The following is a 27,784-nucleotide window of genomic DNA, read 5'->3' as shown; positions in this document are numbered from 1 at the left end:
TGCCTGCAGCTGATTCAGGCAGCAGCTGTAAAAGGTTAACAGCAAGCACTTCAACTTTGCTGAAATTTCCAAATATAATCAAACGCCATGCTGGCGGGGTGATCTGCACCCTTGGTATCGACCTGATTTTTTTCTTTCCCAGGCTCTTCGCTCACGGGAGCCTGCTGTGCTTTGCCAGCTTTTTGTGCTTCCTTTCTATCTGCTACACCCGCTCCATCTCAGCTATTCACACTCTCTGTGTTTTGTAAATGATTTTATTTCTTTAATTTTTCTCATTAAGCCTCCTATTGTTTCAAGCTAATAACACTTCTGCCACTTAACCATCTCCTGTTCTCCACTTAAGCACTTTAGAAACCATTCTATTTCTTTTCTTGTGTGTGTATGTGTGACCATGTTGCGTGTCTGTGTGTGCACATGTCTGTGTGTGTGTGTGTGTGTGTGCGTGTGTGTGCGCATGTCTGTGTGTGTGTGCGTGTGCCTGTGTGTCTGTGTGTGCACGTGTCTGTGTGTGTGTGCGTGTGCCTGTGTGTCTGTGTGTGCGCGTGTCTGTGTGTGTGTGTGCGCGTGTCTGTGTGTGTGTCTGTGTGTGTGCGTGTCTGTGTGTGCGCGTGTCTGTGTGTGCATGTGTCTGTGTGTGTGCACGTGTCTATGTGTGTGTGCGCGTATCTGTGTGTGTCCGTGTGCCTGTGTGTGCATGTTTGTGTGCGCGTCTATGTATATGTGCGTGTTTGTGTGTACATGTCCGTGTGTGCACATGTGTGTGTGTGTGTGTTTTTGTGTGCACGTGTTTGTGTGTGCGCATGTCTGTGTGTGTGTGTGTGTTTGTATGTGTGTGTGTTTGTGTGTGTGTGTTTGCGCAAGTCTGTATGTGTATTTGTATGTATGTGAGTCCCTGTTTTTACACTACTTTCCCTTAATGCTTCTCATCTGTAATATTCTCTTTGTTTTTCAATATTTAATGCTTTTGTCCATTACTTGACTGAGATAATCTGTTACACTACCCCATTCACAATTCCTCTCTGGGTTGGTCGATTTTTTTCAATATATCCCATCTTCTTTTCCTGTCTGTATTAATGTGTCTATCCACAATTTAGTTTTCGGTTTTGAAAAGGGGTCTGGATCAAAAACGTTACTGCTCTGCTCACTCCATAGATGCTGCCTGACCTGCTGAGTGTATCCAGCATTTTCTGCTTTTGTTACAAGATAAAGAGCACATTTACGAAAACTGGTATAGAGCCTTCTATAGACCCAGGAAGACATCTGTAACAATATTAAATATCACTGTCTCAGTCAGCTCCTTGTTATTATTTTAACACTTTCAGTACTGATATTTTCAACTTGCTAAATAATGCACTTATCGTTGTGTACAAAATAGGTTAGGTACATCTAATGCAGAATGTCATCACACCGAGTTACAGATGCACAGAACCAGAGAACATTTTCATTCGTATGATTATAATCAATTGAAATTTAGTTATAGTTTTGATTTGGATGCAGAATTGTCATTGCACTCCTCAAAGTATTAATGTGAAAGGCTTTGTTCAGTTACTGTGATATTTTCAATTTCATTTTCAAATCAATCAGACTGCTCAGAGAGCACTGGTTGGCTTATCTTGAATATGATATAAGCTGAAATAGACCAATCGAATAGGGACACGTAACAAAGAGCAGCATTTGAAATATTGGTGATTACTTTCTGGATGGTGAACACTACAAATAAAGTTTACTTCCTCAATATCTCAGCATTTTTGTAATATACATTATCAAAACAATCCAACAGATTACATCAGTACAGCAAACATACCTTTCCTCATCATACATCTTTCCAAATAGGATGTTTTCTTTGACATTCCCATGAAATATCCAAGCTTGCTGAGATACGAAAGCAAATGATCCATTGATAGCTACCACTCCATTATGTAAATTCATCTGTATGAGGGGGAGGGGGGTGGGGGAGGAATCAAGTTATAATTGATCATCCGTGACTCTGGTAATACTTTTCTACTTTAAAATCTAATATGATTTAAAAAGTCCCTTGAATTAATTGGCCCAGAATTTGCTGGAGTGGGGCACCTCATGGTGAACGCCGTAAGTTGGATTTTTTCCCTCATCCTTCAGCTCCAATTAATATTGTGCCGCAAATTGCTGGAAGTGTGAATTGATAACAGCAGCGAGGTCAAGGGGGCATCTGGGACCTTGGTGAACGACAAGACCAATAGTCTATCTCCTTCACCAATTAAACTTAAGGATAGAGAAAGAAACAGAGCGAACGACGGAGCAGTGAATTAGAGTCAAATTCGATACAGGAAGAGAAATAAAGCGAGGGAAAGAAAGATTGGATTAATAGAGAAAGAAAAAAGAGACGGAAATCATGGGAAGATTTACAGCAAGATCTCGTTTTTGCAAAGCAGGTTGGTGGCGACTCACAACTCACCGCGTATCTCTTCCTTGCCACAAATTGCTGACTTTTTCCCACACTAATAATGATGTGTGCCTTTAACTCGCTGTTATTTTGGCAGCAAATTCTGGCCCACTATTTTAGATTTGCTCTAGATTATTCTGTCATAAAGGAATGATTTTGCTGCAAAAACTCATGGGAAATGCATTTTCTTGAGAAGGATTCCTGTTCACTGGGAGTTCCTATATGAATAAACTTATTTGAGGAATTCTTTTCACTGAACAATTTTACAATATCAAACTTTGTCTATCAACGCTGTCACAAGCAGATGCATTTTAACTTCCCAAATTGGGGTGCAATCCTGGTGCAACACACGCAATGCCCGCCTAATTACACCAATGGCAGGACCACGGCTAATTTGTCCGCCGGCCACATTTGTTTATTATCGGTGAGCTGCGGGCGCCAGTACTGGCCCCAGAGGCAGTTCGCTGGCTGCAGAGGGGGAGTGAATTCAGCTGACTCAGGCAGGTATAACGAGCAATTAGCCTTTCCCCCTCCCGTTCCAATCCACCTGCTGGCTGCGAATCCCTTTCCCCCAACATGCCCTTCATATGCTACCCCTACCCAGCTTCAGTTTCTCTTTAACAGTAACCCCCATCCCATTTTACATAGATACATAGATACATAGAAGATAGGAGCAGGATTAGGCCATTCGGCCCTTCGAGCCTGCTCCGCCATTCAATGAGATCATGGCTGATCATCCAAATTCAGTACCCTGTCCCTGCTTTCTCCCCATATCCATTGATCCCTTTAGCCTTAAGAAATATATCTAACTCCTTCTTGAATATATTTAATGAATTGGCCTCAACTGCCTTCTGTGGTAGAGAATTCCACAGGTTCACCACTCTCTAGGTGAAGAAATTCCTCCTCATCTCTGTCCTAAATGGCTTATCCCTTATCTTTAGACTGTGACCCCTGGTTCTGGACTCCCCCGCCATCGGGAACATCCTTCCTGCATCTAGTCTGTCTAGTCCTGTTAGAATTTTATAAGTTTCAATGAGATCCCCTCTCATTCTTCTAAACTCCAGCGAATATAAGCCCATTCGACCCAATCTCTCCTCATACGTCATTCCTGCCATCCCAGGTATCAGTCTGGTGAATCTTCGCTGCACTCCCTCCATGACAAGAACATCCTTCCTCAGATAAGGAGCCCAAAACTGCACACAATACTCAAGGTGTGGTCTCACCAAGGCCCTGTACAACTGCAACAAGACATCCTTGCTCCTGTACTTGAATCCTCTCGCTATGAAGGCCAACATACCATCTTAACCGCCTGCTGCACCTGCATGCTTACCTTCAGCGACTGGTGCATAAGGACACCCAGGTCTCGTTGCACTTCCCCTTCTCCCAATCTATTGCTGTTCAGATAATAATCTGCCTTCCTGTTTTTGCCACCAAAGTGGATAACCTCACATTTATCCACATTATACTGCATCTGCCATGCATCTGCCCAATCACCCAACTTGTCCAAATCATACTGGAGTTTCTCTGCATCTTCCTCACAGCACACACACCCACCCAGCTTTGTGTCATCTGCAAATTGGAGATAATGGCCCAGAAATTCGGGTCTCCACGGGTGAGTACGCACGGGGTACTCACCCGTGGGCCCGATGGAAGTGCCGGTTTCCTGCATAGACTGCGCACGCGCGGGAAACCGGCACTTCCGTTCCTCTGAAAGCAGGGGTTCAGAGGTCGAACACGTGCGTTGGGGGAGTCTGCGTGTGCGCTTTGAACTTACGTTTTTTTTTACAGGTTTCTCCAGGAGGGTAAGGTTTTAGAATTTAGAAATGTAAAAAGCAGGCGTAAGGCCTGCTTTTTACAAGGTAAGTGGTCAATTAATTAAAATTAAAACATTTTTTCCACAGGTTTATTATTTTTAAATACTTTAAAGCAAGGTAAGTTTATTTTTAGCCCCGTTAGAATATAAAATAATTTTTTTCAAAAATTTAAATCATTGTTTAAAATAGTTATTTAATGTAATTTATAGTTTATTTAAAAAGTGTGATTTTTAAAAAATGTATTTGAAGGTTTACTGCTATTTTGGGGCCGTAGTAATTATAAATCTTGACAGGTCTTCCTGTCAAGACTTATGAATGGGCTTTTCCCTGCTCCGATTGGCTGCCCATGGCCCACGTGATCCCAGGGGATGCATCGAACTAACTGCGCCCCTGGGACACGCAAGCGCTGCGCGCCGGCAGCTGGGCCAGGCCCCGGATCGGAATTCCATGGGGCCCTACAGCTCAACTGCCGGTGCGCAAGGTAAGTGCAGGTCGGGGGCTTGCACCCGCGGGAAGCCCCCGACCCGAATTTCTGGGCTATCTAGTTCCCTCGTCTAGATCATTAATATTTTAATTTTTTAAATTTTTTTATTCATTGATGGGATGTGGGCGTCTCTGGCTAGGCCTGCATTTAGTGCCCATCCCTAATTGCCCTTGAGAAGATGGTGGTGAGCCGCCTTGTTGAACCGCTGCAGTCCATATGGTGTAGGTACACCCACAATGCTGTTAGGAAGGGTGTTCCAGGATTTTGGCCCAGCGACAGTGAAGGATCGGCGATACAGGTCCAAGTCAGGATGGTGTGTGGCTTGGAGGGGAACTTGTAGGTGGTGATGTTCCCATGCGTCTGCTGCCCTTGTCCTTCTAAGTGGCAGAGGTCGTGGGTTTGGAAGGTGCTGTTGAAGGAGCTTTGGTGAGTTGCTGCGGTGCATCTTGTAGATGGTACACACTGCAGCCACAGTGCGCTGGTGGTGGAGGGAGTGAATGTTGAAGGTGGTGGATGGAGTGCCAACCAAGCGGGCTGCTTTATCCTGAATGGTGTCGAGCTTCTTGAGTGTTGTTGGAGCTGCACTCATCCAGGCAAGTGGAGAGTATTCCATCACACTCCTGACTTGTGCCTTGTAGATGGTGGAAAGGCTTTGGGGAGTCAGGAGGTGAGACACTCGCCGCAGAATTCCCAGCCTCTGGCCTGCTCTTGTAGCCACAGTATTTATATGGCTGGTCCAGTTCAGTTTCTGATCAATGGTAACCCCCAGGATGTTGTGAATAGCTGGGGTCCTAGCACCGATCCCTGTGGTACCCCACTAGTCACTGCCTGCCACTCGGAGAAAGGCCCGTTTATTGCAACTCTTTGCTTCCCGTCTGCCAACCAGTTCTCTATCCAAGTCAATACCTTACTCCCAATCCCATGTGCTTTAACTTTACATGCTAATTTCTTATGCGGGACCTTATCGAAAGCCTTCTGAAAGTCCAAATACACTACATCCGCTGGTTCTCCCTTATCTTTTCTACCAGTTACATCCTCAAAAAATTCCAGTAGATTAGTCAAGCACGATTTACCTTTTGTAAATCCATGTTGACTTTGTTCGATCCTGTCACTGTTTTCCAAGTGCTCTGCTATTACATCTTTTATAATGGACTCTAGCATTTTCCCCACTACCGATGTCAGGCTTACCAGTCTATAATTCCCCGTTTTCTCTCTACTACCTTTTTTGAATAGTGGGGTTACATTAGCTACCCTCCAATCCATGGGAACTGTTCCAGAGTCTATCGAATTTTGAAAGATGACCAGCAATGCATCTACTATTTCTAGGGCCACTTCATTAAGTACCATAGGATGTAGATTATCAGGCCCTGGGGATTTATCGGCATTCAATTCCGTCAATTTTGCTAACACCATTTCCCTACAAATATTGATTTCATTCAGTTCCTCCCTCTCATTAGACCCTATGTTCCCCGACATCTCTGGGAGGTTATTTGTGTCCTCCTTTGTGAAAACAGACCCAAAGTATGTATTTAATTTGTCTGTCATTTCTTTGTTCCCCATTATAAATACCCTTGCTTCTGACTGCAAGGGACCTATGCTTGACTTCACCAATCTTTTTCTCTTCACATATCTATAGAAGCTTTTACAGTCAGTTTTTATGTTCCCTGCAAGCTTACTCTCACTCTATTTTCCCCCTCTTAATTAATCCCTTTGTCCTCTTTTTCTGAATCCTAAACTGCTCCCAATCCTCTGGTTTGTTGCTTTTTCTGGCCAATTCTGTCCTCTCCTTGGATCTTATGCTATCCCTAATTTCCCTTGTTAGCCACGGTTGAGTTACCTTTTTTGTTTTATTTTTATGCCAAACAGGGATGAACAAATTCTGTAGTTCATCCATGCGATCTTTAAATATTTGTCATTGCCTATCCACCGTCAACCCTTTAAGTAACGTTCCCCAACCCATCCTAGCCAACTCGCGCCTCATACCATTGTAGTTTCTTTTATTTAAATACGGACCCTAGTCTCTGAGTCAAATACTTCACTCTGCATCTTAATGAAGAATTCTATCATATTATGATCGCTCCGTCCCAAGGGGCCTCGCACAACAAGATTGCTAATTAATCCTTTCTCATTACATAATACCCAGTCTAAGATGGCCTGATCTCTAGTTGGTTCCTCGACATAATGGTCCAGGAAACCATCCTGTATACACTCCAGGAATTCCTCCTCCACAGTATTGTTACTAATTTGGTTAGCCCAATCTATATGTAGATTAAAGTCACCCATGATAACTGCTGTGCCCTTATTGCATATGTCTCTAATTTCCTGTTTAATGCCATCCCCAACCTCAGCATTACTGTTTGGGGGTCTGTATACAACTCCCACTAACGTTTTCTGCCCCTTGATATTGCTCAGCTCTGCCCATACAGATTCCACATCATCAGAGCTAATATCCTTCCTTACTATTTTGTTAATCTCCTCTTTAACCAGCAATGCTACCCCATCTGCTTTGCCTTTTTTCCTGTCTTTCCTGAATATTGAATACCCCTGGATGTTGAATTCCCAGCCTTGGTCACCCTGGAGCCATGTCTCTGTAATCCCAATTATATTTTATCCGTTTACATCTATTTGCACAGCGAATTCATCCACCTTATTACGAATGCTCCTCACATTAAGACACAAAGCCTTCAGGCTTGTTTTTTTAACACTCTTAGACCTTTTAGAATTATTATTTACTGTGGCCATGTTTGATTTACACCCTTGATTTCTCTGACTGCCACTTCTGCGTTTCTCCTTCCTGTCTTTTGCTTCTATCCTTGCTTCCCTTTCCTCTGTCTCCCTGCACAGGTTCCCAAGAGAAGCTACTTTGACCTAAGTGCACATACACATCTATATATCTAATGCTTTTATTCCTCCTCACATGGTAATAGTAGTCTTCATTTCTGTTACTAAACAATCCAAAATATGCATACCTGTCCCAATACAGCAGATATTAAAGAGCTTTTTCCACTCCCTACATTTCCACAAACTCCTAAAAGTGACCCCTGAAAAATATATCAGAAGTTATTTATTAGACTTCTCGGACATTTCCTCAAACACAAGATAAATATATGTGACCATTTAACAGGCATAATATACGTAAACATGTACCTTCTTCAAGCAGAAACTAATATTGTGAAGAGTCATTAATGCAAGGTGGTCTTTTTCTGTTGATGTTGGTGTAATGTCTGGCACTTGACCATTAATATTGGCCTCATTTGTTCCATTTGCATTAAAAACATCTTTTCCTTTTGAAATCTTGTCAGCAGGGTCGGATTCTTCTTCATTGCCATTTGTATTGTCCCATGAAAGTGAAGCATTTTCCATCAGCACTGCATACGGAGAGTCTCGCAGAGTTTTCACATATTCTACAGGATTTTCCATGACCAGAATTTTCTAATAATAAAGTAAGTTTTTGAAAGGGAAAGCGATGTACAAATCTGAATGAGAATTTTGAGAATTGTTTAATTATTGCCTTTCAAAACAATTTTCATCTATATTTAAACCGATAAGTGTAAAATTATTAACAAAGTTACTGGTTTACCTTTAGTCTTCTTAAAGAAACTCTGGCCTCTGCAAATGCTTTAACTGAAAATGGCAGACTGGCCAATGTGAATTTCATTGCATTGAAAACTGCGATCACAGTAAATGCCTGGAGCGATGAGATAAATAAAATGTAAGGTTTAATGGAATGAATTTACAACCAGTCAGGATTACCCTTCAGTAAGTGCATCAGCAATATTCTGTTCATTTACTCTTACCGTGGATGCTGTCAACTCATATCCCAACAGTGTGTGCACAACAAATGTGAGGACTGTGGCCAATGTTGGTACAATAGGGGTAACTGAAGTATTCACACTCTGAACATATCCTGCTTTTTCTAATATCTTTCGTTCATCTTTCCGCACATCTATAATAGAAAATGAGTAGCATAAATCAGCATCAGCACTGGGTTTAAGGGCTGTATCATTTAAAATGTGCATTATTTGAAATCTTGTTCCTGGCTAATGATGTTGTTTCATGTTTTGAGTTTTAACGAAACTCTAAAGCTACTTTAGTTTGCTTTAAATACTATATACACAAATGCAATTGCTAGATAGACACAATTTGCACAAAGGCATCAAAGAATAGTGGGTACTTTAAAATAGCTTTTTATATAAACCAGGTTTGTATTTACAAGATGTTCTTATGTTATATGTAAATTGGATGTCAAGATCAAGTATAAACAGCATGCTTCTAGTGAATAAATAACTCTTATTTCAATTAACTGAACAATGCTTTATCTTACCACTAATAGAATGTGCAAATGATTTTTCCCATGCATACATTTTTATCAGTTTTATATGCGTCAACACTTCATTCATTAATCGCACGCGAGTGTCTGTATGACCAATGGCTTTGCGTCGAAATGCTGTGCTAAATTGTGCCATGAACATCTGAAACCAATAAAAATCACAAATAAATGATCTTTTCCAACTTTCCTCTTCGTCAATTTCATAAAACAATTTCTGGGCTTCAAGGTATTTGACTGGGGGAGTGCACGCAAGAAAACTTCAGTTGAGGACAAATGGAAAACATTTCAGAACTTACTACTCAGCATACAAGATAAATACATACCATTGACTAGTAAATGCAAATTCGCAAAGCTGACACTAAGTAGGTTAATAAGGCAACATGAAGTGAAATTAATAAGAAAGACAAACTCTATAGAGCCCTTGGGGAGAACAATGAAGGAAACCACTGGAAGAATGCAGGAACATCCAAAAAATGTAAAGAAGACAGTCAAAGGGTTAATGGTGAGCTAGATATTATGATAGCTGTAGAAACTAACTATGACAGTAAGAAATTCTTCCAGTTTTATAACAGCAAGAGGAACAGAATGAACTGAAAATATAAAATGATTGCTTTCTAGAAGTATTCTTTAGAGATGATACTAGTAACATGACACCCATCATTAATTGTTCTACAGCTAAACTTAATGACATTGATATCACTCAGATTAACATCCTAGACATGCTTGAAGGGCTTAAAAACATTTAATCCCTGGAGATGGATCCTATATACTTGAGAATGCTAAGTGAGATGAGGGACACCAACAAAAAAGACCATGCATTTATATAGCACCTTGTACATAGAAAAACAATGGGCGTGAAATTTGTCTTGGATTATACTGCAAAACGGGCTAAAGCGCCTCAGCCATCCTTTTTACACTCTGCTTGATTTTACTTTCCATTGGAGTCAGTGGAAAAGAAAATTGGGTGGAGTGTAAAATGGGTTGCCAATGCACCACCATCCATTTTGCATTACTACCCAAGTCGAATTTCACCCCTAATATCTATGAAATGCTGACAGTAATCATAGGGAGTCAATGAATACAAGAAAGGTCCCATTGTATTGGAAACAAGCTAACATTAAAAAAAAAATCATTTATGGGATCTGGGCGTCGCTGGCTAGGCCAGCATTTATTGCCCATCCCTAATTTCCCTTGAGAAGGTGGTGGTGAGCCGCCTTCTTGAACAGCTGCAGTCCATGTGATGAAGGTACTCCCACAGTGCTGTCAGGTAGTGAGTTCCAGGATTTTGACCCAGTGACGATGAAGGATCGGCGGTATACTTCTAAGTCAGGATGGTGTGTGGCTTGGAGGGGAACTTGGAGGTGGTGGTGTTCCCATGTGCCTGCTGCCCTTGTCCTTCTAGGTGGAAGAGGTCGCGGGTTTGGGAGGTGCTGCAGAAGAAGCCTTGGCGAGTTGCTGCAGTGCATCTTGTAGATGGTACACACTGCAGCCACGGTACGCCGGTGGTGAAGGGAGTGAATGTTTAAGGTGGTGGATGGGGTGCCAATCAAGTGGGCTGCTTTGTTCTGGATGATGTCGAGCTTCTTGAGTGTTGTTGGAGCTGCACTCATCCAGGCAAGTGGAGAGTATTCCATCACACTCCTTGCTTGTGCCTTGTAGATGGTGGAAAGGCTTTGGGGAGTCAGGAGGTGAGACACTCGCCGCAGAATACCTAGCCTCTGACCTGCTCTTGTTGCCACAGTATTTATGTGGCTGATCCAGTTAAGTTTCTGGTTAATGGAGACCCCCAGGGTGTTGATAGTGGGGGATTTGGCGATGGTAATGCCATTGAATGTCATGGGGAGGTGGTTAGACTGTCGCTTGTTGGAGATAGTCATTGCCTGGGATATATTTTGAAGAAAGGTGACAAAATAAATCCAGGTAAACTCAGACCCATCAGTGAGAGTGCTCACAAGTCTGATAAGCTGGCACAACTATTTGATGTACTACAATTTGTAATTAATATGTTTCATTAGACATTTCATTTTAATGTCATACCTGAACAGGTATGAATAAAAGATAAGCAACAATTCCCAATAATGACGTAGGCCCAAGGATAATATAGGAATATATTGTGCAAATGATCAGCAACACTGGTGTACCAAATATAAAAGGACAAAACAAAGCAGCTTCAAATAGTCGATGGCCATCATTTGATAGAAGGTTCATAACCTGTATAAGCAAAATAAAATAGATTAAATTAATTCCAAGCAGTTTTGTTTTCACTCTTTGAGCCTGATTTCAAATCAGTCTGTCTTTAATGCTAAAAGGTTGCAAACTCCCTTTTGGTTTCTTGTTTTGGACGGTGTTGTTTTTGTCACAAATTTTGCCAAATTTTCCCATCTTGTTGCAATGCAAAGCTTGAATCTGATCTGTCAGATCCGTTTAATAAGAGAGAAATGTTACCATTTTGGGGAGAGATTTTCAGTCCTTAAGTTCCAGAAGAGCTGAGTATCAAGTTCATCATTAAGGTGTGATTTATGCCCTTGTAATGCAAATGGTAGTTTCATCACAAAAATGATATAATTATACATTTAGAAACAAAGCTTAAAAGACACATGCCCCTTTCGTGTGTGATAAATTATGTATTTGGTGCAGTCGGTGGCTGCATGCTTAATTTCTTAATTGAACCAATTGCTGTTACAATTTCAAGGTAATTAAAAGTGTGTAATAGTGGTTCCCATAAGCAGACCTGGTACTCTACAATCCAGATACTTTACTTATCCTATATTCTGTTCTTTCAGAGAGGCTAACCATTACACCAATTGCATTAATCTGATTACTGGAGTTACATAAACTCAGGCTATGCTATTAAATTCTTCTCTGAACGGTGAATATTACTACACAGACCAGATTTAAAGCAACTAATATATTTATGTACAAATTATTAGGAAGAAGAACAATAATCAACAAATGTTATAAGTAGAATAAATAAACATAAATACAGGAGAAAGTCTATAATGGATTAATAAGCCTTTCTAAGAATCCCACCATTTAAGTTCAAGAGGTTCTGTAAATTTGATGAATAAAGTCCGTGCACAGTAATTTCAGCTTGTTTTGTTCTCTCACAAGCCCAATGCATGAGTCAGGCATGTGGAGATACAAAACATCACACTCTGACTAAACAAAGAACTTGTGTAATGATTCCAATTACCTTAGCTTTTAAATCTTAGGTATCAAAACCAAGATTAGTATTAACTCATTTGTGTAGAGATTCCTAGACAATCATGCATATAACCAAGAAACAAAAGGGAACAAAAGAGTATGGTAATATAATGGTTATGGTACTGGACTAACAAGCCAGAGATTGTGAGTTTATAATTCTCCAATGGCAAGCTGTAACATTGAATTCAATATGTATGTGGAGGGAGTCACAGCGTGCAGGGGGTCCTCTTCCCTTCCAATGGGCAGAAGAGACCTCCCCAGGAGACCAATGCAGCCTGGTTGCACATTACACAGGAGGGCACAAGCAGGGATGTTGTCAGGAGGACCAGGCTGCAGTGGTGCAAACCTTTCAATGATCTCAGTAGATCATGAAACGTTACTGCAAAGCCACACTCAACCTCATCCTGCTGTGCCACTCATCACATCCCCATCACTCTGCCTTCCCTACCCTACTCCTGCACATCCTTACTCACACCAACTTACCTTGCACCTCCACCCATCCCTCTCTATCTACATTATCACATCCCCAATCTCACTAGCCACCCCTCACACTCACCCTCATCCTAGTGCAATCATACCAACTAACAACACACAGGGTAGGCACTTGTGTGTTTTAGCCAATGTTCATGTGAAGTTTCTGTTAATGTGCTGTCAAACATTGAAATCTTTATTTTCAACACTTTGCATTCTTGGACAGGTTTGTGTGCACCTTTGGAAGTGGCTTAGTGAGTTGCAGTGAATTAGAGCAAAGGAGGTTGAGGGGTGATTTGACCGAGGTGTACAAGATTATGACGGGTTTGGATAGGCTAGACGGGGAAAGGTTGTTCCCACTAGTTGATGGTACAAGGACTAGGGGACACAGATTTAAGGTTTGGGCAAGAGATACAGGGGGGACATGAGGAAAACCTTTTTTATGCAGCGAGTGGTGAGGATCTGGAACTCGCTGCCGCCGGAAGTGGTGGAAGCGGAGACACTCAATGTTTTCAAGGGGTGACTGGATAGGCACTTGAGGGAAATAAAGCACTTGCAGGGCTATGGGGATAGAGTGGGGGAACGGGACTGACTAGATTGCTCTACAAAGAACCGGCACGGACTCGATGGGCCGAATGGCCTCCTTCTGTGACTCTATGACTCTATGAATGGTGAGACATAACGGTAGTCCGCGCAATGGTGATGAGTGTGACAGGAATGGCTTGGACATTGTAGGGATGCTTTATGGTGTTGGTGTGGGGTGGTGCCAACCTGGCACATCATGTGGCAGCCAGGGTGTGCAGTGTCAAGTGAAGTAAATCTGGCCATGGTGAGTTCATCCCTGGCCTCCGGGCAGCAATGTGGTCAAGTGCTGATGCCCTGTGTCCTCTGTAGCATCAGTTGATTGCGGAGAAGGTTGGTGTTGTTGTTGGTGCTGGTGTGCCTAGTGCTGCTGGTGTTGGGGCTGATCGTGGTGGGATTCTGAGGGCCAAGGTGAGATAGTTTCAAGTTCACCGATGTAATAGATGGTAGGTGAACTTGAGATGACAGAAGCGATCTGTCAATGGTGAGAGAGGTTGTTCCAATGAGGTGACACTGGATACAGAGTTTACTCCAAACACTTGCAATCTGCATAAAGCTCAATCTGTCTTCCAAATGCAGTAAGCAAAAGCTTCTGAGCTTGGAACGTGAACAGCTGTGAGATGGGAGCTTTTATAGCACATTTGCAGCTGTCAAGTAAAGAGATCATTTCATGGTAACACAACTCCTGCCCTGCTTACCTGACGTGATGCCCGAGCAGCGTGGAACCCATGGGCGACCTCGTAAAATGTTAAGGTGAGCTCAAAATTCTCTTAAACAGGCTGTTAACAAGGTCATAATGACCTAAATTGCCTCCCCCACTACTTGGTGTTGGGTCTGTTCAGCGCTGACAGACCCGACATCTGGGACAGTAGCGTGGTAGTGGCTTGACAGCAGGTACCCAACCCGCTGTCAGAAATTTTTTTTCCTACCTGACCTGCCACCAAACGCACTCATTGACCCCCCGAAAAGTTCCCCCCTATTTAGTTGATGCTTAATGCCCTTTGAAGTAGCTTAGCAACTCATTCCGTTGCCAGGGCAAGTAGGGATGGGTGATAAATGCAGTATTGCTTACATTCGGAGAATAAATTTTAAAAATAGCAAATATCCAGAATTATATGAACATTGCGGTCTGCATTAAATGTACAATTGATACAATAACCACTTGAATTTAAGAGTAAATGGCAGCAAATTTGCTTATACTTGGTTCTTTTGGATGGAGTTGTTTTTGTCATAACTTGCACCAGTTTTCCCCATCTTGTTGTAATATAATGGAATCCGATCAGCCAGATCCAATTTAGAGAAAATTGTCACAATTTCATTTGTTCGGTTTTAAAAGAGCTGAAAGGAATAACACTGCTAAATAAATCAAGGAAACATAATTATGTGGTCTTTTGATCACAGGCACAATTTCAGTGCTATATAAAGGAAACAAGCAATTCAAACTTTGCTATATTGAATGAGGATGAGAAATATACTATGCTGAATAAAAAAGTTACAACTGGGGAATATATTTTCCTATGTAAATAATTAGAGCCTAGTCTCCTCCTCAAACCCTACTTCCCCCCACCCACTCCCCCCCACCCACCGCCGACCACCACATTAAACAGGCCGCAATTGGAATCAGTGAAAAAAATCACTGCTGCGATTTCCTGCTGTTCATAATGTAATTGGCTGCTCTACGATTCATTGCATTATGGAAATTCCCTTTGAAATTGCAATCCCCATTCCACATTTTTCGTATACTATTTTCATTGATATGCCTACATTTTGGTTTATATACCCTCAGCTTTGAAATTTTTTCTTTCTTTGGTTTTCACATCCTGATTTTTTTTTACGATCTTGCCCATTCAACCTTTCTATCTCCTTATTACCGATATACCTGAAACTTACTTTCTCTTTCACACAGCTGGTCTACTCTTTTGCTTTATCTCTCTCCCCAGCCATATTAAGTTACGCCCTCCCCACACAGGTATGGTAGCATAGTGGTTATGTTACTGGACTAGTAATCCTAGAGGCCTGGGCTAATGATCCAAGAGACATGAGTTCAAATCCCACGAGGGCAGCTGGGGAATTTAAATTAAATTAATTAAATATATCACTGTGCTAAATGGGCTAGATTCAGAACAGATGATTTCAGCCAATATCTCAGACTCCTCCATTACCATCCCACAGGTGGTGGCACAGTGGTATACAGTTGGGAGGTTCTCAATATTGATTCGGGACCCCATGAAGTCTCATGGCTTCAGGTCAAGCATGGGCAAGGAAACCACCTGCTGATTACCACTTACTGCCCTCCCTCAGCTGATGAATCAGTACTCCTCCATGTTGAACACCACTTGGAAGAAGCATGGAGGGTAGCAAGGGCACAGAATGTACCCTGGGTGGGGGACTTCAATGCCCATCACCAAGGTAGCACCACTACTGATGGAGCTGGCCGAGCCCTGAAGGACTGGGCCTGAGGTGGGTGGTTAGCAACATGAGCGAAAAACCTACTTGACCTCATCCTCACCAACCTACCTGTTGCAGATGCATCTCTCCATGACAACATTGGTAGCAGTGACCACCACACAGTCCGTGGGGAGACGAATTCCCCTCTTCACACTGAGAACACCCTCCATCGTGTTGTGTGGCACTACCACCGTGTTAAATGGGATAGATTCGGAAGAGATCTAGCAGCTCAAAACTGGGCATCCATGAGGCGCTGTGGGCCATCAGCAACAGCAGCAGAATTGTATTCCACCACAATCTGTAACCTCGTGGCCCGGCATATCCCTCACGCTATCATTACCATCAAGCCAGGGGACCAACCCTGGTTCAATAAGGAGTGCAGAAGAGCATGCCAGGTGCAGCACCAGGCGTACCTAAAATGCGGTGCCAACCTGGGGAAGCTGCAACACAGGTCTACATGCATGGTAAACAGTGGAAGCAGGATGCTATAGACAAAGCTAAGCGATCCCAAAACCAATGGATCAAATCAAAGCTCTGCAGTCCTGCCACATCCAGGCGTGAATGGTGGTGGACAATTAAACAACTAACAAGAGGAGAAGGCTCCATGAACATTCACATCTTCAAATGATGGCGGAGCCCAGCACGTGAGTGCAAAAGACAAGGCTGAAGTGTTTGCAACCATCTTCAGCCAGAAGTGTCAAGTGGATGATCCATCTCGGCCTCCTCCTGAGGTCCTCACCATCAGAGATGCCAGTCTTCAGCCAATTCGATTCACTGCACGTAATATCAAGAAATGGCTAAGAGCACCGGATACAGCAAAGGCTGTGGGCCCCAACAACATGCTAGCTGTTGTGCTGAAGACTTGTGCTCCAGAACTAGCTGCGCCTCCAGCCAAGCTGTTCCGGTATAGCTACAATACTGGCATGTACCCGACAATGTGGAAAACTGCCCAGGTATGTTCTGTCCAGAAAAAGCAGGACAAATCCAATCCGGCCAATTACCGCCCCATCAGTCTATTTTCAATCATCAGCAAAGTGATGGACGGTGTCGTCGACAGTGCTATCAAACGGCACTTACTCACCAATAACCTGCTCACCGATGCTCAGTTTGGGTTCCGCCAGGACCACTCGGCTCCTGACCTCATTACAGCCTTAGTCCAAATATGAACAAAAGAATTGAATTCCAGAGGTGAAATGAGAGTGACTGCCCTTGACATCAAGGCAGCATTTGGCCAAGCGTGGTATCAAGGAGCCCTAGTAAAATTGAAGTCAATGCGAATCAGGGGGAAAGCTCTCCACTGGCTGGAGTCATACCTAGCACAAAGGAAGATGGTTGTGGTTCTTTGAGGTCAATCATCTCAGCCCCAGGATATCGCTGCAGAATTTCCTCAGGGCAGTGTCCTAGGCCCAACCATCTTCAGCTGCTTCATCATTGACCTTCCCTAAGTCATAAGGTCAGAAGTAGGGGTGTTTACAGATGATTGCACAGTGTTCAGTTCCATTCACAATTCCTCAGATAATGAAGCAGGCTTGGGCTGATAAGTGGCAAGTAACGTTCACGCCACACAAGTGCCAGGCAATGATTATTTCCAACAAGTGAGAGTCTAACCACAGCCCCTTGACATTCAACGGCATTACCATCGCCAAATCCCCCACCATCAACATCCTGGGGGTCACTGACCAGAAACTTAACTGGACCATCCGCATAAATACTGTGGCTACAAGAGCAGGTCAGAGGCTGGGCATTCTACGGTGAGTGTCTCACCTCCTGTCTCCCCAAAGTCTTTCCAGCATCTACAAGGTACAAGTCAGGACTTGGGAATATATCGCCGTTCCTTCATCGTTTCTGGGTCAAAATCCTGGAACTCCCCTCCAATAGCACTATGGGAGTACCTTCACCACACAGGCTGCAGCGGTTCAAGAAGGCAGCTCACCAGCACCTTCTCAATAGCAATTAGGGATGGACAATAAATGCTGGCCTTGCCAACGACGCCCACATCCCATAAACAAATTTTTAAAAATGGACTGGTTGGGCCGAATGCCCAGATCCCAAGAACTAATTAAAAAATATTCTGGTTAAGCTCCACATGAGGATATCCATCCCAGTTCTGTTCAGCTATAGATGTCCTGTCAGTACAACTCACTCCTGACCCAGAAATTGTTCCACTGTGAGCCTTTCTATCCAATACCATGCCTTTAGTCTTAATTTTTCTTACCTGCTCTGGCTGTACCTGTACTGGCTGGTGCACAGCACTGGTAGTAATCCTAAGGTAACCACCATTGAGTTCTTGTTTCTTAATCTTTCTCTTCATTCATGGAACTCTCTTTGCAGGACCTGAATCCTATTCTTCCCTACACCGTTGGTTCCAATATGAACCACAGCTTTTGACTGATCCCCATCTATTTCCAAGAGCTTCTATACCCGCTCCATAATGTCCCTTACCCGGGAAGCAACACACTATTCAGAACTCACAGTTACAGAATTGACTGTCCACTCCTCTCATTCCTGTACTTAACTCTGCCTCCTCAAGCAACAATTTGCTCCACAGTGCTGTGGCATAGGTTGTGATTTTCCTCCCGAGTCACCACCTTCTTTGGCATCATCGGTATCATATCTATCAGAGACTTTTATTTCTCCAAAAGTTTCATGCATTGCCTTTACCTGAATCTTCTTCCCCTTCCCTCCAGTAGATGGTCATCCACTTCCCTTCAGCATTCCTTTCTAGCTGTGCAGTGAATGCGCCTCAAATATGTGCTCCACGAATTCTCCTCCTATATAGAGCAAAATTGCTTCTCAAACTTTGAGCTTTGGATTGTTTCCAGAAACTCCCATTTCATACAAGGTTCTGCCGCATTAACTGGACTCGAAGAACTTGGAAACTCAAATAATTTGAATATTCGAAAAATAGTTTTATGCCAACCACACTTCGATACCAAATTCCAGTTCAAGCCAAACTCCTTGTACTCACTTAGCTGTCTTCTCCCTGGTCTTTGCTTGCATAATCTACTTGAATCCTTACCAAACAACAGTCAGCAAGCACACACCCGCCTGCATGGTCTTACAGAATCAAGCTCATTAGGCGGAATTTTCCGGGGTGGTAGCGGGTGCGATCGGTGGCGGGTCGGGTGGGAAAGTAATTATTTTCGACAGTGGGTTGGGAACCCGCTATCATCTTGTTCCCACGCGTCTTTCCCCCAGGCACATTTGTCATCGTGGAGCTGACCCGACCGGCAGCGTCAGGGGACCCAATTGAGATGATTATCAGGTAGTTTACAGGCACTTAAGAGCCTTTTTTCACTTACTTTTTAAATTTCCCTACACGGCCACGGGATTCACGCAGTTCGGGAAGCACGTCTGTCAACCTAAGGCAGGAGTTCCATGGCCATTGCTCCAGCTGATTACTTGACAGCATCAAATGTACAGTAAAAGCTCCCACCTGACAGATGATCACTTTCTTCAGGCAGAAGCTGTTGCACAGTCCATTTCCAGCACAGATAAAGCAAGCTGCAAGTCTTTCCAGCAAAGTCTTTGTCCAGTGTCACCTCATTGGAAGAACTCTCTCACTATTGACAGAGGGGAAGAAATTGGGTACATTTGCACCTCCCGGTATCGCCTCCGGGAGGCGATAACAGGGCACTATCCACTTACCGCCCGGGTGCGGAGAGAATATTGCCTCCCGCTAAATTCGGTGGGAGGTTTGCGGTGGTGGTATGGCATTGCACCCCGACCTCCTTCGCCCGGAGATCATGATGTCATCGCGTGTGCATCGCCCCGGTTGCGCCCCGGGCCCAAACTTCGGTTTCGGGCGACAACACCAGCAGCTGCAGGAGGCGTTCATCGGGAGGCTGGGCACTTCAGGGGTGAAAGTTAAAGGGGAGGTTGCTGAGGTAAGTCAATTTTTTCTGCTTCTCCTGGGCTGTGATCGATCAGCCCGACACTCTGCTGGAGTGCATGGGGCTGATCGGGCCGGATCGCATCTGCCGTCGGGGACCAGCTAACTGGTCCCAATGCAGAGCCTGCAGTGATGGCCCTTCCCTTTAAGGGAGGGAAGGAGCCTCAGAATGCGGCAGTGCTGCACGGGACATTGTACAGCGCTGCACCACTACCACCTCCGCCTGCGTCCTTTAGCGCTCCAGGAAGAAAGTGCAGTGCTTGATTTAGCGCTCCACTTCCTTCCTGGAGTGCTAAACCCAATTTCGTGAAAGATGGGAATCATTAGCGCCTGGCGCTAGGTTTCCCAGCTTTCAAAGGTTATTGTCCCCAAACAGGGCGATAATGAATTTCTCCCCCAGAATGTTTCTGTTATCTGTACTTCACCTGCCATCTATTCCATCAACATGGGTGCTGTTTATACTGTCTCACCTTGGTCCTCAGAATTGGACCACAATATTATTACTTGTTTCTTTACCTGTGTACTTCAGTTATATCGATGTCCTGGCCAATATTTATCCCTAACCATCACTAAAAACAGATTATCTGGTCATTATCACGTTGCCATTGTGGGAACTTGCTGTGTGCAAATTGGCTGCCACATTTCCTACATTACAAGAATGACTAAAAAAAAGTACTTAATTGGCTATAAAGCACTTTGGGACATCCTGAGGTTGTGAAAGGCGCTATATAAAGGCAAGACTTTCTTTTTATATCTTAACTTTTTAAAGCACAGGATACACAGGATGATGTTAAGCAAGATGTATCCGACTGGAGACAGATGTGGGGTTAAGCAGTAGTGAGCAAGATGTTGGGGGAATAGTTGGGAGGAGGTGCAGGGCTTTGGAAGGGCTTAGGGTGGTTCTTGGGTTGGCCTTACTTGGGGATGGAATATGAGGATTGGGTTACTGTGGGATTCCTAGAGTCCAGCAGTAGTGTGGGGTGAGTACCAGGATATGGCAGCACTACGTAGCGAGTCCTGTGCTGTGGGAGAATTGGGGAAGGTACCAAAGACTGCATGTAATATTGGACAGAAGGATTCTCAGTGTGACAGCACTTGGGTGGGTTTCTGGTGTCTGGCACACTGCGGATGGGTCCTGGGGCATGTCTGAGCAGAGGGCGAGTTCCTTCTTGTGTAAGTACTGGGTAGTTGATACTAGGGTCAGGCAACAATGTCCCCATTTGTGTTTGTGGTATTGCACCATTGTGTGAAGGGGTCTAGTTTCCGGGAACAGTGGAGGATGGTACTGAGGTCTATTATTACTAGGAGTGGAGGATGCTGCTGTGTAGCAGCACGGGGGTGTCCGAAGATTGAGTAACAATGGGGAGAGAGGTTGAGGACTGGTAGCCCTGCAGGTGTAAGGCAGCAAGTCTGGCAATATTTGGGGGTGCTGGGAGTCTGGCTGAGATCTTAGTGTCTGGCAGCACTGGGAATGGGGGCTCTGGAGTGATTACCATAGAGTCATAGATTTATACAGCACAGAAAGAGGCCCTTCGGCCCATCATGTCCATGCCGGCCATCAAGCCCTATCTATTCTAATCCCATTTTCCAGCACTTGGTCCGTAGCCTTGTATGCTATGGCGTTTCAAGTGCTCATCTAAATGCTTCTTGAATGTTGTGAGAGTTCCTGCCTCTACCACCCTTTCAGGCAGTGAGTTCCAGATTCCAACCACCCTCTGGGTGAAAAAGTTTTTCCTCAAACCCCCTCTAAACCTCCTGCCCCTTACCTCGAAACTATGCCCCCGTATTGGAGTGGTATTGGAGTGGGCCCCAGGGTCTGGGAGCAAGTGGGGTTCCCTGGGATCTGTCAGCAGAGAGGGCATCTCAGAGGCTGGGAAAATTAGGGAGTGGGGTTTGGGAGCACTAGAGAAGGTCTTGGAGTCTGGGTGCACTGGGGAGGGGTTCTCTGTGTCTGGAAGTATTTGTCTGGGGCTCCCCGATTCTGGAAGCAGTGAGAAGAATCCTGGGACCTCAAAGTGCCGAGGTTGGAGAGGTGGGCCAAACAGAATCTGTTCAATCTGTCTCCAGCATGTTCATAAAAAAGAAAAGAAAGACCTGAATATATGTAGCGCCTTTCATGACCCCAGGACGTCCCAAAGCGCTTTACAGTCAATTAAGTAGTTTTGAAGTGTAGTCGCTGTTGTAATGTAGGAAATGGCCATCAGAAATCGTCTTTGACCCAAAGTCATATTGCATTTGCTAATTTTAATCACAACTACAGGCCTGCCAGAATAGAGCTGGGCCAGGGCGGATCAAGGTCAGTCAGGAATGTGTTGTGTCAAGTCAGGATGTGTTGCAATGTACTTGGATGGGTGCAGCAGCAGAAATGTAAAAGGTTTATTTATAACCACTTAGTTTGTCCATTATCTCAACTGACAATGCAAAACCATTTTTAATGAGCTGGATCTACGACAGGGACACATGGAGCGGAGGATAGATACTTTCCCATGGGGAGAAGAACAGGGAATATCAGAGGGACAATCATCACCAGGCTGCCGTCACGTACTTTCTCACAGCTGTTTTAACGTGGTACGATCACTGAAGAAAATCAACAAAGGACAACTGCTATAATCTTGCATTGCAGATCAGTGCCTACCTCACCAATGGAAATGTTGTGTAAACTTTTAAGATGAGTCAGCTTAACAAATGCCAATGTAGAAATGGCACCTTTTAGTCGGATACCAGTCTGATAGTTGACAGCCCATGAGGCGGAGAAGAAAAAGGTTTTTAAAAACTCTGTAGTAAATAGGGCAAAGCACAGACCAACTCCATAAACAAGATTTTCTGACTTTTCTTCAACATGCTGGAGTATAGCATGAACCAGCACTGCCTGTAGAGTAAGAAACAGAAGTAGCAATTATGCAGTAATAATATGGTGACATTTTTGTGCTCATCAAGATGAAATATTTTAATGGTGCAGAATGGGAGACATCCATTTTGGGTATCTGCAACAACAATAACAATAACAGCCTGCATCTATGTAGTACCTTTAACAAGAAAAAAGTTCCAAAGGCATATCACAGATAAATGGATAGCAAACGGACACCAAGCCAGGAAAGGCGAGATTAGGAGAGATGAGCAAAAACTTGATTTGAGATGGGTTTCAAGGTTTTTAAAGGACAGAGAGGTTTAGGAAGGAATTCAAGAGAGTGAAACCCAAGTGGCTGAGGTTTTACCATTATAGGTGAGGCGAACGGCGGAAGCTGCACTAAAGGCTGGAGTCAGAGGAATGGTGTGTTTGGCAGGAAGGGGAGATATAGGACTGGAGGACATTACAGAGATAGGGTGGGGTGAGGCCATGAAGCAATTTAAAGGTGAGGCCAAGGATTTTAGGTGTAAGGCACGGGGGATGGAGAGCCAATGTAAATCAGCAAAGCTAGCATTGATGTGCGAATAGGACTTATTGTGGGACATGATACTTTGAGTTCATGGAGGATGGAGGGGCCAGCAAGGAGAGCCTAAAAAGGTTAAGATATGCAGCATACTGGGAAGGAAAGGTGTCCACTATGGGGACCGCTCCTCCCAAAAGGGTGCATTGGGGGCCTTTTGTCCCTGCATTAAGGGCTATCAACATCCCTACCCTGGTGGATCCTAGGGCAGCAGAAGGCAGGGAAATAGGATGGTCCGCCAAGCCTCACATCCTCACCATAATTTACATTAAAGTTGGGGCAGGGACACGGTGGAAGGCCTCACCACCTCATTTTCCCACTGTTTTTGCCACTATCCTGTCCAATTTGGGGCAGGATAGTGGAGGAAAATCGTGGCCGATGAATCAGTCCAGTCTAGTACAGTATTAGCCCTTCCATGTTAGGTATACCATAGCTATGTAGAGCAAATCTCTCTGTACTCTGCCCCAACAATTACTTTTAACCCATAGATTCTTAAGATTAATGCCTGCTCCACCAATGTGACATTTTTCACTTTTCATATTGATTGTAGCTGTGAGTGAAATTGTCAGGCTAGTGCCAAATAGTGGCAGTTTTGTCCTGTGGGTCTGTGCTCTCCAGGAATCATGTTGGTGAGCTTTAAAACAACAGAGACATTCATCCTATCGATAGCAAAATACTGCAGATGCTGGAAATCCAAAATAACAGAAAATGCTGGAAAAACTCAGCAGGCCAGGCAACATCCGTGGAAAGAAAATAGAGTCGACATTTCGGGTGAACCCTTTTTCAAAACTGGAAAGGAAATGAAATAGGTCAAAAGGCAGGGCTGCGATAGAACAAAAGAAGTGAAGAGACATTAAGAGGTATTCAAAACAAGATGAGACGCAAAGCCTGCCCTTATACCTCCCCCCTTCCCACTGTCCAGGGCCCCAAACACCCCTTCCAGGTGAAACAGCGATTTACTTGTACTTCTTGCAATCTAGTATACTGTATTCGCTGCTCACGATGTGGTCTCCTCTACATTGGGGAGACCAAACGCAGATTGGGTGACTGCTTTGCGGAACACCTCTGTTCAGTCCGTAAGGGGGACCCCGAGCTCCCGGTGGCCTGTCACTTTAATTCACCGCCCCATTCCCACTCAGACCTCACTGTACTTGGGCTCTTGCATTATTCCACGGAAGCTCAATGTAAACTCGAGGAACAGCACCTCATCTTCCGATTAGGCACTTTACAGCCTTCCGGACTCAACATCGAGTTCAACAATTTCAGATCATAACCTCGGCCCCCATTACATTTTTGCTTATATTTTATCCACATCTTTGTTTTGGCCTTTCCCCCCCCCGCCTTTTTTTTCCTCCCACATGGCAGCTGTCTCCCATTCTGCCAGAACACTTCACACCTAATCTAGAGCCGTCTTTTGTCTCCACTTGTCCTATCACCATCTCGTCTCGTTTTGAATACCTCTTAATGTCTCTTCACTTCTTTTGTTCGCTCGCAGCCCTGCCTTTCGATCTATTTCATTTCCTTTCCAGTTTTGAAAAAGGGTTCACCTGAAACGTCGACTCTATTTTCTCTCCACGGATGTTGCCTGGCCTGCTGAGTTTTTCCAGCATTTTCTGTTGTTATTTTACATTCATCCTATCAGTGTGGGATGGATTAAAACACAATGGCCAGGGGTGTTGCTGATCTAGTCCTTTGGACAGTCTTCTTAAAAACTTAACATCTAACGGAATGGTGGTTCCAAACTATATCAACCAATGATACAGTACTGTTATTACTTTAATGCTCAATTAAAAAATAAATAAACCAATTTAATGGTGCCTGCCTTTAGGTATTAATGCATATTTGATTTTTATTGGTTAACAATAATTTTTAAATCTTTTGAGTGATTATATTCTATAGAGAATGCAAAGAAATATTAAGCTTCATAAAACTGATTTAAGGAACTTTGCAAAACTGTGTTATAGTAAAGGCCATATTACAGAGAAAATGTTTGAAATTGTTTCACTAAGTGAGGGAGACACAAATAATATGCATTTATGTCAGAGATCATTTTCTTTCATAAGCAGGGGTTGACATGAATCTTGTCATTCATGTGGAAATGACTTATGAAATGATACTGGGTGGCCTGCTGGTGGCGCTGTCCAGGGAGAGTATAAATACTCGGGCATGGGCCCAGCTTGCTCAGGACATTCTTTAACAGGAACTAGTGAAGGACACAACTAGATCTCCATGTTGAAAAACAGTTGATTAAAGCCTTGTTTAATACTTAGACCAAGTGCCTAGTAGTTTTCTTAAGTCAGGGGTTCCTATAAGTTATTACAGTTTATTAGTCATGCTTCAGTGATGTACCTAAAATCCTTTTAATTTAAAGTTTATTTGCAATATAGGAAAATAAAGTAAGTATTGAAATAGTGAGTAACTAGTTAATTTAAACTGGAAGGCAGATATGACTACTTACCGGTCCCAAAAAGCTACAAATCATACAAGTAACTGTACAAATTATATTCATAATCAGCCTTGTTTGCTGAAACTGTACAGTCACTTTTTCCAAGGAAGCTTTCTCACTGCCAACCCTTTCCACTTCATTCTCCCAAAGATGTAAGAATCTGTAAATATTTTCAACAAAATGTCAAAAGAATTTTCATTTTGTTTTTATATATTTTTGTACTTTCTGATCACCCAAAATGTTTCTCCAAATTGACATACCTTTTGGCATTCACATCTGAACAATTGAACTGGGACAGGGGAGGCATATTGTCTTGATTTAGTTTCCTCTTGGACCCTTTCATCATCACTGGTGTCAGCCATGAGAAAAAGATGAATGAAAATAAGCCGGCATCATCAATTGGAGCCGGAGATGGATTCCTGCAAAATATTTTGTTGTGTATGATAAAGGATGGTTAATTTGGAAAACCATGAAGGTTTTTGCATTGTAGAACAGATTTTTCTTTCACTTACTTTGGCTTTGGACGAATAGGAATCATTGTTTGAAAACTCTGAAAGTATTTGTGGTGCTTCTTCTGAACCTCATGTACGTCTTCATGATCAGTACCTGGAAATTCCATTTCACTGACTTCTGGGAATTCCATTTCACTGACTTCTGGGAATGTGCTTCAATATCAGGAAGATTGCTCTTGAAATTAAAGAGTTACAGGTTAAATATTGATGTAAGTAGAAGTATTTAATATCATAGCTTTTACACCAATTTGAGTGTTACAGCAGAGATCTTGATATGACTTTTCACTTTAACAAATGTAATAATGACATTGCATATTTAATTACTTGAATGTTAGACATTGCAATTTCATTGTAAATGTGCAATGTTTGGACATCAAGGCTCCAGAATTCTTGGGGCTAGAAAGGGTGGTTCTGAAGTGTTGAGGCAGCAGGTGGGCCAGAAATTTGAACTCAGATTGGCAGCATTGCGTCCTTTTGGCCTTGTCAGATATCTTTTCAGGTGTGGGCCCATAATACACCTACCCACAAATTTAAAAGACGGAAATATGAGCCTGAAATTGGAGCATCAAGTGATGTCCTTGATGGCCCAACATACACCTTTTAATGATATGCAGGCAGTGGTTCATTTTGTATATTTTTAAATTGTGCAACTTGTAAACATTTGGAAAATTTTGAAAAGTCTTATTAAAATGATTCAATATAAACTAGTTTAACATTTTCCCCCAGTCATAGATTGGTTCTAATATTCCAACTGGATACAGCAAAGGTTATGGGCCCCGACAACATCCTGGCTATCGTGCTGAAGACTTGTGCTCCAAAACTAGCCGCGCCTCTAGCCAAGCTGTTCCAGTACAGCTACAACACTGGCATCTCTCCGACAATGTGGAAAACTGCCCAGCTATGTCCAGTCCACAAAAAGCAGGACAAATCCAATCCGGCCAATTACCACCCCATCAGTCTACTCTCAATCATCAGCAAAGTGATGGAAGGTGCTATCAAGCGGCACTTACTCACCAATAACCTGCTCACTGATGCCCAGTTTGGGTTCCACCAAGCCCACTCAGCTCCTGACCTCATTACAGCCTTGGTCCAAACATGGACAAAAGAGCTGAATTCCAGGGGTGAGGTGAGAGTGACTGCTCTAGATATCAAGGCAGCATTTGACCGAGGTGGCATCAAGGAGCCCTAGTAAAACTGAAGTCCATGGGAATCGGGAGGAAAACTATCCACTGGCTGGAGTCATACCTAGCACAAAGGAAGATGGTTGTGGTGGTTGAAGGTCAATCATCACAGCCCCAGGATATCGTGGCAGGAGTTCCTCAGGGCAGTGTCCTAGGCCCAACCATCTTCAGCTGCTTCATCAATGACCTTCCCTCCAACATAAGGTCAGAAATGGGGATGTTCGCTGATGACTGCACAGTGTTCAGCGCCATTCACAACTCCTCAGATAATGAATCAGTCCATGCCCGCATGCAACAAGACCTGGACGACGTTCAGGCTTGGGCTGATAAGTGGCAGGTAACATTCACGCCACAGAAGTGCCAGGCAATGACTATCTCCAACAAGCGAGAGTCTAACCACCTCCCCTTGACATTCAACAGCATTACCATCACCGAATCCCCCACCATCAACATCCTGGGGGTCACCATTGACCAGAAACTTAACTGGACCAGCCACATAAATACTGCCATCTCTGCACCCTCCCCAAGGCCTTGACAACCTTTCTGAAGTGTGGTGCCCAGAATTGGCCA

The 27,784-nt window shown here is 43.6% G+C and overlaps 1 protein-coding gene across 1 annotated transcript in view; it reads right to left on the bottom strand.

The window, feature by feature from the left end:
• Positions 1-26,246, bottom strand: part of abcc12 (ATP-binding cassette, sub-family C (CFTR/MRP), member 12) — a 146,713-nt gene extending 120,467 nt beyond the window's left edge. Inside the window, exons 1-11 of the mRNA XM_085991509.1 lie at positions 26,034-26,246; positions 25,782-25,940; positions 25,534-25,681; positions 22,283-22,516; positions 11,088-11,261; positions 9,045-9,192; positions 8,518-8,666; positions 8,301-8,408; positions 7,868-8,152; positions 7,690-7,761; positions 1,805-1,929 (exon numbers count right to left, since the gene is read on the bottom strand). Of these exons, the coding sequence (XP_085847635.1) occupies positions 1,805-1,929; positions 7,690-7,761; positions 7,868-8,152; positions 8,301-8,408; positions 8,518-8,666; positions 9,045-9,192; positions 11,088-11,261; positions 22,283-22,516; positions 25,534-25,681; positions 25,782-25,940; positions 26,034-26,164 (1,733 nt within the window). The 5' untranslated portion in view covers positions 26,165-26,246. The remainder of the gene's footprint in view (positions 1-1,804; positions 1,930-7,689; positions 7,762-7,867; positions 8,153-8,300; positions 8,409-8,517; positions 8,667-9,044; positions 9,193-11,087; positions 11,262-22,282; positions 22,517-25,533; positions 25,682-25,781; positions 25,941-26,033) is intronic.
• Between the last annotated feature and the right edge of the window lie 1,538 nt (positions 26,247-27,784).

The sequence above is a fragment of the Somniosus microcephalus genome, chromosome 6 (genome assembly GCF_052327205.1).
Source record: "Somniosus microcephalus isolate GS21.2 chromosome 6, FLI_Smic_1.0, whole genome shotgun sequence".
In the NCBI taxonomy this organism is placed as follows: domain Eukaryota; kingdom Metazoa; phylum Chordata; class Chondrichthyes; order Squaliformes; family Somniosidae; genus Somniosus; species Somniosus microcephalus.
Note: the sequence above shows the minus strand (reverse complement) of the source record. Positions and strands in the feature narration are given on the sequence as shown.